Source organism: Platichthys flesus, chromosome 1, assembly GCF_949316205.1.
Source record: "Platichthys flesus chromosome 1, fPlaFle2.1, whole genome shotgun sequence".
NCBI lineage: Eukaryota > Metazoa > Chordata > Actinopteri > Pleuronectiformes > Pleuronectidae > Platichthys > Platichthys flesus.
The window spans coordinates 12,183,816-12,197,215 of record NC_084945.1 but is presented as its reverse complement, the minus strand read 5'-3'; the positions used below and the strand labels follow the sequence as shown (position 1 = coordinate 12,197,215).

The following is a 13,400-nucleotide window of genomic DNA, read 5'->3' as shown; positions in this document are numbered from 1 at the left end:
ATCTACAGACGGATTTATATGTGCACTTGTGGTGTGTCAGCAGGCCGGCAGCACTCAGACTGTCGTTCATCATTACAGACAGTTGAGCCCTGACAGGCGGGACACCCCAGCGTTGGCTAAGAGGCCAGTCTCAGCAGCTGGGTTTGTTTGGCAGATGTGACTTGAATAGATGTGTTATCTACAGACTGCAAAGACGGCTGGAACAGACGGTCGCAGCAGCTGGATTATAGAGAGATCTGCCCTCTTGTCTTTCACACTGTGGACGCCTCCAATGACTTAGTCGGCTTATCAGTGATTTAACATGAAGGCATTAAAACCCAGGAACAATATGTTTGAAAACTCCTCAATATCCTAATATTGCAGGCAATAAATACTAAATGCTTTTTGTGTAATTATACAATAAATATTGAACCAATAGATTTACAGTTCAAACATCTACCCTCCTTTGAGTTTTCATTATCTTTTACCTTTTCTGACCTCCTCCTCTCTAATTCAACCTGTCAGTCTACTCATCTAGCAGCGCGCCTGTCCGTTCATGTCAGCTCCATCTATTCTCTTACTTTGTCTGACAAGCCGCTTGTCTTAATGCCCACGGACTGACCTTTGTGCTTTCCCTTTCTCTCCTTCTTGTCGCTGCCCGTCTGCGGAGTGGAGCTGGCCGATGCCTTGCCTTTTTTGGCCGAGCGAGGCGGCTGCGGGTCTGCCATCACCTTCACCTCCTCCTGTTCAGCCTCTTGCACTGCACACAGGGAAGGAGACGACCAGCAGCGCACACACAGGACAGACAGGAGGGAAGAAATTTGGTAAACAAGGTTGAGATCAAACGAATTTACACTCACATAGAACATTTTTTAATAACAATGTGCATGAGTGTAAAATATGGCAGCAACATGTCAACATGAATGTTCGCTGACTAAAAAAACTAAGAAACCATTTCCTGCAGTGCTAAAATATGATTTTTGTATTAATGTTTTTTTTTTTATCAAAACATTAATACATTTTATCTTCTCTGTGTCTGGACTGTGCCAGTTCAGGGCCTGGAGAACAGGAAGTGTCCTTCAGAGATGAGGAATTCATCTGTGTTTTCTTTGTGAGCAGATAAGATGACCTCATCAATCCCAGTCATAACAACATAACCCTAACTGCAATAGATTGCACAGCAGGGGCGGATCCCGGGACAGCTGGATTCTGATTGGCCCCTGAAGTGCTCCTGTCCTGTCTTTTTATTTTATAAACAGAAAAAGAAACTAGTCACTAAGTACCTAACTGCTATTTCCATAGCTTTTTTGGACTACACAATGTGCAGGAACAATTTTCTAAATATATTCAATGATGTGTGGCTTTGAATCAAAGCTGTAGAACTAGCAGTAAACAAGGAATGACCTAAATGTGCACCTTACTGAATTGGGAATTGGGCATGGATGTTGGACATATAATTGGCCTCTCTGTGTATATTGTGCCCGATTTAGAAAACTCCTTGATCTGCCGATGGTACAGAATATTGTAATGTTTCTGCACTGGCTTAATTATAAGAGTAATATTGGTGTTGTTCTTTATTTAATTACACATCAGAAAACGCATCAGATTAAAATCTCTTATCTCTTCGGGCACAGAACAAACATCTCCTCCGAACAGGCTGATCAAACAAGCAGCTATTTGTTCAATCCATAAACCCTCACTCTGAGCTTTCTGTGATTCCACGGAGCAGCACAGGGGTTTCTTACCATGGTAGATGGTGCTGCTGTTGCTGCTGAGGTAGGACTCCACCAGCGGAGCCTGCTCCTCGCTTTGTTTGGTGCGGCGAGTGCGAGACCTCCCGTCCACGTTGGACTGGACCATCAGAGGCTCCTGCCTCTTCTTCTTCTGCTTCTGTTCCAGGAGCGCTCGCTGTCGGAGAGGAACAGACACATAATGATGACACAGTGCCAAAGAGGTTACATCCACTTGTTATTGTAAGAACCCGTTGTGGTTCTGCTCAGGACAAACGGGCAGATCCAAGATTTATTTAATTCATTTTAAAACATGTTCACAGGAAATATTGAAATGGATCTTAATTGAAAAAAACGACATACCGATGAGTTTGTGCAATTTGGTGCGGCTTGATTTAATTTAGGGGGAGGTTGGGGCCTTGTTGCTGGAATGTGCTCCGCAAAGTGCCATAAGGAATGAAAACATGATTACCTCATTTTATGATGATGTAATAATGTAGACGCTAATTGTTTAAGATCTCCTCAATTATGTTTAATAAAATATGTAGCAGCTGTGAGAGGCTTCTTGTGAAAGATGTAACTCGTCGACCATGATGCTTAATACAAAAACACTCGTCTTGTGATAATCTCTTATGAGGCTTTACATATTATCTTCACACTGCAGTCGCTCGCAGAGTTTGGGTTTTAAAAGCAGCAGCAATAACACAGTCCCAGACAACGCTGTTAAGCCAATCTGAAGACGTTGGGGGACGTGCTGTCCAAGCCACTTTGTCCCGAGGCCAGATATAGCTATTCATTTGGAGTAACTGTCTAACTGTGCATGTCTTCAAACCAGAGCTCATCAAATATTGAAGGTTTCTATTAGTGGAGAAGTCAGGCTGCAGAGTATGTTCTCCAGAGCGCACATCTTTGCAAGGTGGGTGAAGGCCAGTGGCTGCTCACGAAACACAGTGGAGGGGCATTTACACAGTGCATGGATTTATTCTACATCTCTGTGCTGCAGCCGAGCTTTTCTTTCCTTTTTTCTAATTACATTCAAATGAGTAAGAAGCAATAAAAGATGTTCTGTGTTTGCATGGCGGTGTAATTTAAACTCTGTGTGAGTCTTCAGTCGAGACAGAAGAGTAGAATTAAGGAGCAAAAACATTAGCATGTCTCGAGTCATTAATCCAAACGTTCATCGACTTGATTGTAATTAATAAGGCAATCCATCAATTATAGCTTGTTTTATAGAGTTTACATGCCTAAAGATATTGCTTTCCGTAGCGGCCATAGGTCAAGTGATTAACTAGGTTATAAAAAGTATTCCTCATCCATTAAAGAGTGGATGACAGTTTAGTTGTATGTGACGGATGACTTGGAGAGTCACATTATTGACTAATTAGAAAAAGGCTGCAGGAGCATTTGATCAAGTATGTTGACTTCAATACTCCATTCACATGATTCATCTACACCAGGAAGCAGACCTTTCACTGCGCTGAGAGAACAACTGAAAAGGTTCAACCTGCAGACTGTGTTCACCCATATTTATTTAGGCCATTTCACATTTATTAATTTACTTTATTCATCATTAATTATTTGCTATGAGGCGTAACATTTTTATAATACAACCAACAGTTTCCAGGTACCAGTTCCATCTGATAATTAAAAGCAAATATACAGTGAGGAAAAAAACATGACTACAGGATGCAAAGGAAGGAAAGCACTGTAAAGCACTGTTCATTATAGAAAATATTATCTTAAAAGCTGTGTGTTCATAATGTTTTTGTCTGTTATCCTTGATGCATGAGGAACAGAAATATAAAAACGTACCTGTCTGTCCAGTTTCTGCTGCCGGAGGTTGGTGCCCTCATCGTCTAAAGTGCTGCAAAGAAAAGAGCAAAGAAAGTTCTCCTCAGATGTTTATGATGATCATGATATAATAATACGATTTTCCTAACTCTCTTAGTTAATCCAGCTCCTAGACTCTGACACTGTAACAGAAAATTAAACACTATTTTAAAGTCATTACCATTAAACATATGGTGCTGAAGATTGTTGTGCACATTTGTTTCAAGACTTCACGTTTTGACTTCAAACAAAATCAAGTCAAGGTTTATTTATAAAGGACGTTGAAAACAATCACAGTTCACCAAAGTGCTGAACAGGCTTCAAATACGAAAACAAAATAATATAAAATATATAGAGAAAATATATGAAAAATACAAAAAGCAATACAATTGTTAAACGTCAAAAATATTTGAGGATTAAAAAACTGAAATCGATATTTTATAAACCAATGAAAAAAATTACTATACTTTTTCCATATAGTATCATTATCCCTGTTAACTATAACTACAGAATGATGAACTGTATTGGCAAAGATACTCTTGTTTGTGATTTTGAGGTAAATTCCAAAAAGGATTTATGTGACACGTGCGTTTATCGGCTGCATATCTTGACACTTATAGTTGTGTACGGATTTAATTATATGACGGCCAGTCACTAATCCAGTTCCCTCATTCACCTCTGATTGAGGTCATTTTAATTAAATATTGATTCAAATACACAGAATCATATATATATTGATTAAATACACACAAATGAACACATACACTTACATTTACTACAGCAAGGTGACAGACTCAACAAAAAAAATGTATCCTTTCATTTAAAAAAATGGAACAGACACATTGAGATAACAATGTCATAGCTTCTGATTATTATTATTATTTCTCCTGGTAGCTCATCGGGCAGTGAAACAGTCTTATGAGAACATATGAACTTTGATAGATATAACTTTCCTTCTATAATAAGAACCAGGCGGACTCTTACAAAGCTGCCACTTAACTAATCAGAGACCTTACTTGAGCATAATGTTGAACTGATGTAATCGGGTCCATGGGTTAAAAAACATGAGAGACAGAGGAGGAGCAGTTTGAGAGAATCTCGGTTTCAATTGGTGAGTTCAAAAAGTTCTGTCTTTGTCTCCCTCTCTGCACACAGACAAACTCGTCCGCACACTGAGACGCCTCTCTATGTCCTCCATCCCCCAGGATTCATCTCGGTTTTCCCAGCAGTAGATTATGGGTTATGAAATGCTTGGCAGTCAATTGGAAGTTCATTTGCATTCGCTTTTAAAAAAAGTGTCGCAGCTCAGACTGTGCAAAGTCGACATCATATAAGCCAAGAGTGACTGGAAGTGTGTGTGCAGGGATAAAGTTAAACTGCAGAGAACAAACCTGTCACAGTTATTATTTGAATTCATGGCTCACGCTCGAGAACTCTTCAGTGAGTGTATGAGTGAACACATGGGCGGCAGTGTCTGGCGCAACAAAAGCACAGGGACAGAGGCTGTGAGGACGCTGGGTGTCATATGCTGCACAGACTGTGCAGACACATTTAGGATTTGGGGCTGTATCAACAACAATTCACAAGTTGACTTGACATTCAGAGTATTAAGTGTTCAGCCATTGTTGCCAGAAAAGCAGCTGTTTCTTTTTGTGCTTCCTTTCTTCCTATGCTGAGAACAGCACCTGAGTTTGAAAACAGATCCACAGAAATGTCTCAAACTCAAACATGCATCTCTCTGCAGTGCGTGTGCTCAGTATGGTTCCAGTTGTGTTCTGTGACCCATTGTAAAAACTCCACTGGAGCATGTGCCACTGTTGATGTTAAGAGATGGGATTTGAAACGAGATCATGTGACTTCATTGGGAACTGAAGTGTTTATCCTGTGAGCTCTACAAGCGTGTTTTCCACCAGTTATCCTGTTTGTGTTGACACATGCTCCTATTAACATGTACAACACTATGTCACAAAAGGAAACAATGGAAGGAAACCACAACACAACAACTCTGTGTCCCAGCAGGATCGTACACAATTTACTACACAACACCATGCACACGGGATGTCAGGGAGCAGAGATGATTCTCTGACGTTGCTTCTCTGAGAAAACGTTTCTGGTTAATATCTTTCTCGACAAGAGCACGAGTAATGACTCGAACATCATTTGATTTGGTGGTGCACGTCCTGCACACAGACATGATGTCTGTGGCCCGAGCAGATGCCTAATGCTCGGTGTGGCACAAACAATGAATGTCGGAGTGATTTCAGCTTGACCTCCGATTCCCTCTCCATCACGAGAATACCTCAAGTGACCGGTAAAGCAGAAATGTACAGAAATAAATACAAGAAACATGTCCAGTCCAGCATTTATAACATTTACATAAGCAAATATTAACTTAAAGGGACATGTATTATAGTACTTACACAGGACCAGATAAACTCAAGCTATAGCATGTAGTACTATTAGAAGATATTATGCCATACAGGGATAATTATTTCCAATATAAAAATAGAAGGGCACTCAGAGAGCTCACCTCCGCCAAGGCCCAAAATTCCCCTAAATTCTTCATTTCAAGCGGCATCAAATTTCACACACTCATTTCCCGACCCATGAATTATTCCCTGCAGAATGTGAGAAAAGGTCCAGAACCACCCTCTGAAATAATGTCTGCGCCTCGTTCAGTATCCACACCAAACTTTTAGGTTTTCTTTCCTTAAGCAGAAAGATCCTGTTCACCAAGTTTTGTAGTAAAAAGTATTTTTTTGTATAATCTTGCTACAAAAAAAGAACCAATTGAGAATACAGGACGAGCAAGACGACATCAAAACAATCAGATTAGGAATTTATTTGTGATGTGAATTTGACAAACACAGTTAAATTCTGACAGATGCCGGTTTTCCTCTGTAATATTGTTAAGTGACGTCTCCGTGCCGGAAACAGCACTTTCCACATTTTCCTTGTGCTTCTGTGCAATTCTGATATTTCCATGGATGTAGAACATGGTCAGGTTTTTCAGCCTGTTTACAACACTGCACAGATTTGATTCACTCTAAGCATCAGGAATTGAACCTCATAGATCCTTGAGATGATCAAGCATTTTCTCTACATAAACAGCTTTTACTAGAGGTGGATAGATACACAACTCATAACAACAGCACCAGCGTTTGTCTGGATGTTTCCTGCATCAACTGGAGCTCAAGTCCATCGTGTACACACCCGCTGATTGTTCTTTCAGCTCGTGTGGCCGGGCTTCTCAGAGACCGCAGTGGTTTTCTAATTAGAGGCCAATGAGAGCTTTCCTCCCGATGAGAGGTTTGTGCTGATGTATGACGAGCATGGGGTTGTTGATTTTTTTCACACTATTGTGAGTGCAATTGATTTGTTTTGTAAGGCCAGTAATCTTCTGCTTTATGGGTTTTCGATGTGTTGTTAATGTACAGATGTTGTATTTTACATATGTTTCCCTCTGAGATGTGTGTGCGTCTATAAAGAGGGACGACGCGGCTCCACCTCCTCCTTCTATCCAGACATGAAGCCAAAATATCCTGAATGCGAACTCCGCCATCTTGCAAAAATTTTTAGTCACACTTTATAAAGAATAAACAATTATAAACCTTTCATGAATATTAAATACAGGTTGATTGCACAATTTGTCTACAGATAATAGGGCTGACAGTTCAAATATAGTTTAAGCAAAATGCCTTTCCATTACGTTTTTGAATCTCAGCGTTGCTTGTCTTTTTTTCTTTCTTTTTCAATCTGGCGAATCATTTAACTGCAGGAAATGAACAGGGAGTCATAAATAAAGCGGGTTGTTTGTCAACAGTGACAGCGGACAGTCATTTCTGCAGCTACAGCCTGTAAAAACCAGTCAATGAATTTTAACCTGCGTGTCTGACTGTCGTTTGATGACCTGGGCCCACACAACGCAATGAAACATATTTACCTCCCCCACTCTGTCAGACATACAGACAAACAAAGCACTCAGTGTCTGCAATCAGAGCAACTGAGTGCGTGAATAGGCATCACACAGGAAGATAATGACACAAACAGAGACCGATTCAGTGGAGGTCAAACAGCTCATTATTGAGGGGAGTGTCTGGTCACACCTGCCCTGCAACACACTGATGATCAGGTTTATAGGAAGCTGTCTTCAAGGTAAATAACCTTCACCAAGATGGTTCTTTTTCAACCCTGTCCGTGAATCTCCACAAAACCAGAGGGAAGGTTGGGAAGGAGAGAAGATACTACATGTTGGGACAGACGGAGGAATAATTCATGGATCTTGATAAGAAAAATAAAAAATCTGGCATGTTCAGGAGACTGGTATCTGTGAGCGAGTGTAATTTTGTTGGATTTAAGATGATTGCTGGACCTTGGTGGAGTTACGTGCTCTACTGAGTGCCAGTGAAAATGTGAGGTGGAAAAGATCACAACTGTCATGAAACAACAACAGTGCCAAAGTACTTAAATATGAAAGAGAAAGGCTCTGCTGGGTCAATACTGAAGCCATGATTCTGGTCATTAGATCTTCATCTCTATACCTGAACAACCACAAAGATCATCAAAGAGTGAGCCAGTGGCAGGATGACACAACCTTCAGTGCCCTAGCAATGACAATAATCCTGGTTTGGTTAGATTCATTCATAAAGGCTGATTTGTTAAGTTATGGAAAAGAACGCGTTTGGGGCTAAATGAACTCGTTCTCCATGTTAGAGGACCTTCGTTGTCATGTTTTCCATTCTTGACACATGGTTTAGCAGATACACTTTTCATTCTACGCAGTCGGCTTCTCTTGTCTCCCGTCCACCTCAACCTCCTCCGACCATGAACTCTACCGCTCTTCACACTGCGTCATTTAATGCCGTCCTTTGCTCTCATCATGATTATGACGCCCACAAGACGTCACCTAACAACAAATTAAAACAATGGTTTGTAATTGCTTACTGCACGTACGACCTATAGGGCCCTTTGTTTAACTAACAGTCAAGGTGGACGGAATTGGCCATTTTTCAGCCTGATAAGTCAGGACCGGTAACCAGCCGATCTGTGTCAGTAAACTGATTGTGTGCGAGTAAATTTACACTTGATGAAATCATAATCAATCTGCAGAGACAGAGAGCCCCTGCCCCCCCCACAGTTTTAGACGTACGCATGCACATGCGTTTCCACAACCATCGATTTAGACGTATCCAGTACCAAACAACATGTGGAAGTGCATTTTCATTGTTTATTTATTCATTAAATAAAAGCTAGAATTCTTTTTGTGTATGCTCTCAATGATTGTTCTCAGAAAGAAAATGTCTATTTGGTTTTGGTACATCTGTATTCTTATTCAACTGCATGCCCACATTGTCTGTGTCCATTCGTGTCCTGACCCGGACAGAGGTGCAAGATTTTTTACATTTTACGATATTTTTTCAAAATTTCTTTTCCTACGATTTTGAAATCTTTGTTTTGATTACATTTGAAGAATAAATTGATTTGTGCTGCCTCATTGCAACTATACTTTATTCTACTTGACCCGCAATGATGATGTGACATTCAGGAGTGATTTATATTTTATTATTTTATTATATTTTATTATAAGACTGAATGGAACTAAAACAATTTAAATAATTAAAATGTTAAATTGGCTACAGAAAATAATGTCCATCCACTCAGCCAGTCACAAGTGGATTTGGCAGAGCTGGGTGGAGCCTGTTATCAACCACTGACACTGCTCTTCACACATTTAAAATAGTTTCATATGCATCACAGGCTTTTGTTCGTGTGACAATCATTTGAGGATCTGAGGATTTTGCAGCAGTTCCTGTCAATGCTGAAAAAATTACAGACAAAGAACACTCACCCGAAAACATGATGAATTCTCGCGGGCGTGCTGCACTTTGAGAGAATTATGCTGATGAGCACAGACAGACACTGACTTTGTGTGTTAACTTATTGGCACAATGTGACATTATAAGAACCATTTCAGAGATTATGGAAAATAAATGTCAGTCGACCTCATCCTTTTTTCAGAAAAAATGTTGATTAATTGTCGTGCATTTTCCCCAAAAGTATTATTTTCACAATTTATTTGTCAATAGCGACTCCTGTTCTGTCCTGGAAAAATATAAAACTCAAGATCATCAGCCTCTGAAATAGTAATCCGACTAATGTGCTCCCCACAGAGAAGAACCACTGCACAACAGCTGCTAATTCCTTGAGGAACTCGGTGCTTGTGAGAAATGTTTTTCTTCATTTTGATCATCTCTGTGAATGCACGCTCTGTTTGTCCTTAATGAGAGAGGAGAGCTACACAGTGCAGCTGACTCTCCCGACTCCGCACAGAGGCCCATGCATTTTTCATGGCAGCTTCTCAGGATGAGAAAAACTGCTCGTTGAGAAAGCGCCACTCTCTCTGCCACAGCCTTCACACCAACATGGCATCGATGGACAAGGTCGGATACTAACAGTGATAAATGACTTGTTTGTGCTGCCCAGCATTATTTGTTCACCCCCCCCACCCCCCCCCCCCCCCGACTGCACCGGTAAGGAATCACTGTGCTGTTCACTTTTAAAGGTGACTCCTGCAGATCAGTGGATTCCAGAAGTTTCAAATAAATTCCTGCACAGATCACTGAAACGTCTCGATGAAGACTGATTCAGAAATATGTTGGAATTGCAACTGTAACTTGTAGCAACCGCGAGCCAATGGCATCAAAGTAAGCGGGGAAACCATGGCGATGCCGATTTCAATCAGAGATAAGAGCAGCTGGGTTAGAGGAAGGATGAGAGCTGATATAGGTTTGACAGCAAGAGGCTTTAAAACGTGCGATTTCTGTCCTTTACGAGAGGATGTTTCTCTCAGTTGACGATAATGGCAAGAGGACTTTCTCAGCCTGATCGAGAATAACGTCACATGGATTCAGACGTGCACATATCAAACACAGCTTCACCCTCGAAGGCAGGAACTTCCTCAGAGACTTTACCGAGAAGCAAATGAAAACGTGCACTTATATGACATTTCAACTTTTGAATCTGATAGCCCAGCACTACATGACATTATAGACAGTTTTACAAATGAACAATGTAATAGTTATAAAGGGTAAATACAATTTTAAACCAGATTGCGAAATGCAGATGAAATTCTGTGATTTACTTTTGCATCATATACACTTTAGATATCTTTATATAATATATATGCACGAGAATCATTTTTCATAGTAAGATACAAGAATGTTAAGCCAAATTCCACAATTCCACATTTTTGCTTTTAGTGTGCCAATTATCAGTCTGATCTCCTCGTCAGACGCAACATTCAACTGAACACCCGCTCAGACAGACACACACACAAACACTCACAAACACACACACACACACTGCTTCAAAAGATGAACACTGTGCCCTTTCCCAGTGTGTTCCCAGGAATGTGGTACAGTACCTGTAGGGAATCCAGTCGGAGGACAGCTTGGAGCTCATTCTGTATCAATCACTCACTGTTGCCTTAACTGGGAGGCTAATGGCCTGCAACGGCACCAGTGTGAGAAGCTATACGGGGGTCTGAGGACAGCGATCACAGCCAGAGAGCCCACATCGCCTGCTCATCCTCTGCACACAGCCCTAAATCCCCACCCCCCCCCAGCCTGCCCGTGCTTCTTCGTGTACGTCCTCTGTAGCTGTGGGGCCGGAGATGCCCAACAATCCAGACAGACCGACCGCACTCCTCCGTCATGCACGCCGAGCTCATGAAACAGCCGTTCTCCTCTCTTCCATGTGTGCGCTCCTCTCTCTCCTCTCCTCTTCTCCCATCCACCGCCTCTGCTCCTGCTCTGCACTGGCTCTGTAGGGGCTCTATCTAAATCTCCCTCCGTTTCTTGCCCTTTAAATCCCCCCCCCCCCCTCCCCTCCGTCTCCTCCGTCCAAATCTTGCTCTCTACCTCTTAGTCCAATCTATCTCTCATTATCTCTCTTGCAGCATCACCTACACAGCAGCGGTGAGAGCGAAGCTTCAAGCAAAAAAAAAAGGAAAATAGGTTATAGAGAATCCCCTTTGTCTTGCCTCTTTGATATTCCTTCTATGCTATTTCTGTTCATTGCCACCCCCCATTTTCTCTGCTGCAACCTCTCTCTCTCTCTCTTTCTCTCTCTCTCTCTCTCTCTGACACTTTCTGCGTCTTTCTTGTGCACTGTTTAGTTGCATGAGGAATTTCAAGCAGGGACTCAGATGTGTTTTCTGGACCATAATTTATTTATTCTAAGAGTACGAGGCATTAGCATATGACTGCGCAGACTATGTGTTAACAGCCTTTAATTCAACACTCTCTCCGCGGCCAGACAAAGGCACCCTGTGATCGTGCCACAGCTCTGAACCTCTCTCACGCACATCTGCTTCCGCCCTCGCTCGGCCGCCCCGCACTGTCCCCGCACTAACACACACATCACTCACTGTGCTCCCAGGGTTATTCAGGAGTCCATCTTTAGACAGTTCAAAACGAGAGGCCCTTCCTTGTTAAACCGCCGCTTTACCAGACGCCAATTTCATGTCAATACTCGTAACATATCATTTCAGCGTGCAAATATTTCAGTTTTAGGTGTGCACTGATTTCAAGAAAGTCATTTAATCTGAAATCATTCTGGGGGGGGGGGGGGGGGGGTCTATTACTCACTGGTTCAGCCTCAGGCAAAAGCTTGTATTTGCTTGAGTTTAGCCACCATGTGTTGTACCAACTCCTGAGATTTACCACATTTAATGCACCAAACCACAAACACATAAACACATGTTGAAGCCTATAGCGTCAAGTGCATCCTCCGAAGGTCAGACCCCATAATGTGCTGAACAGATGAGTCCCACAGTGAAGCCGTAACACAGCACCCAGCATTGTGCAGCATGTCAGTTAAGTAAAGAAACAGTCCGATAAGGACATTCAAACATCGCCCCTCATTATTTATTGAACACCTGAAACAAACATCTCCGGTAGAGTTTAGTGGTCGACGGCAAAATGACACCGGGAAGAAAACAAAACGCCTCTAAAATCCAACAGAGAGATAAAGATATTCCTGTCTAAGTTATGTGAAGTCAACAGCAAACTTTAAGTTTAGGATTGTTGTATTAAGAAAAAAATCAGAATCTACTGATATGATCAATAATAATTCATAATTGGAATTTAATATTCACAGTGCTGGGCTTGTAATTAACTCTAAGAGCAACACTACTAATTTGTAAAAGTTTTCGCTTTGTATTTCATATATTTTACCCTATTTTTTAATATACGTAATTTATTATAGAAATGTAGAATCAAAGATCTGAAGGGGTTTTACAATAACTCAATTTTAAATCGCTTTTCCCAAATATTTACAACATTTCCTGTTGAGGGATGTTGACAATTAGTTGAATTAAATAATATAGGGATTGATTTTATTCTCCATTATGTCACAGTCAGCATCGGCGCCTTCTCCTCACAGCTTTACTGAAAACATAGGAGAACATCGATTTCCTTCTCAGGTTGAAATGTACTTTCAAACATGTCAGGTCAGGAAGGTGTTTGAATTTCTCTGAAACACAAATCAAACATAAATTAGATCTAACAAAACAACACAAACACAAACTGTGTCACCCACCGTGTCAAATATAAAGCCAGTTACACAAAATGAAGCCCTGGACCAGCAAGTGGGCCGCTTTTTTCAAGAAGGCTGCAAATGTAATTCTTAAATTTACCTGTATTGATATACCTTGTTTAATAGATAATTTAAATGTATTCTGCTGTGTATAGGAAGAGGAGTTAGATCTGACAGTTCTGGGGAGCATGTTAACAGTTTGTATTAAGGCAGTAACGTCAGATCTCTCTCCTACACACCTCTGCTGCTGATCCTGCAAATTAC

General features: G+C 41.2%; 1 protein-coding gene across 2 annotated transcripts in view; it reads right to left on the bottom strand.

The window, feature by feature from the left end:
* Positions 1-13,400, bottom strand: part of tub (TUB bipartite transcription factor) — a 45,557-nt gene that overhangs the window by 9,782 nt on the left and 22,375 nt on the right. Inside the window, exons 1-4 of one of the 2 annotated variants that reach the window (XM_062385005.1) lie at positions 10,963-11,354; positions 3,522-3,573; positions 1,725-1,887; positions 602-739 (exon numbers count right to left, since the gene is read on the bottom strand). In XM_062385005.1, the coding sequence (XP_062240989.1) occupies positions 602-739; positions 1,725-1,887; positions 3,522-3,573; positions 10,963-11,000 (391 nt within the window). In that variant the 5' untranslated portion in view covers positions 11,001-11,354. Of the gene's footprint in view, positions 1-601; positions 740-1,724; positions 1,888-3,521; positions 3,574-10,962; positions 11,355-13,400 lie in introns of those variants that run through there. The other variant, XM_062384996.1, reaches the window with a different exon arrangement.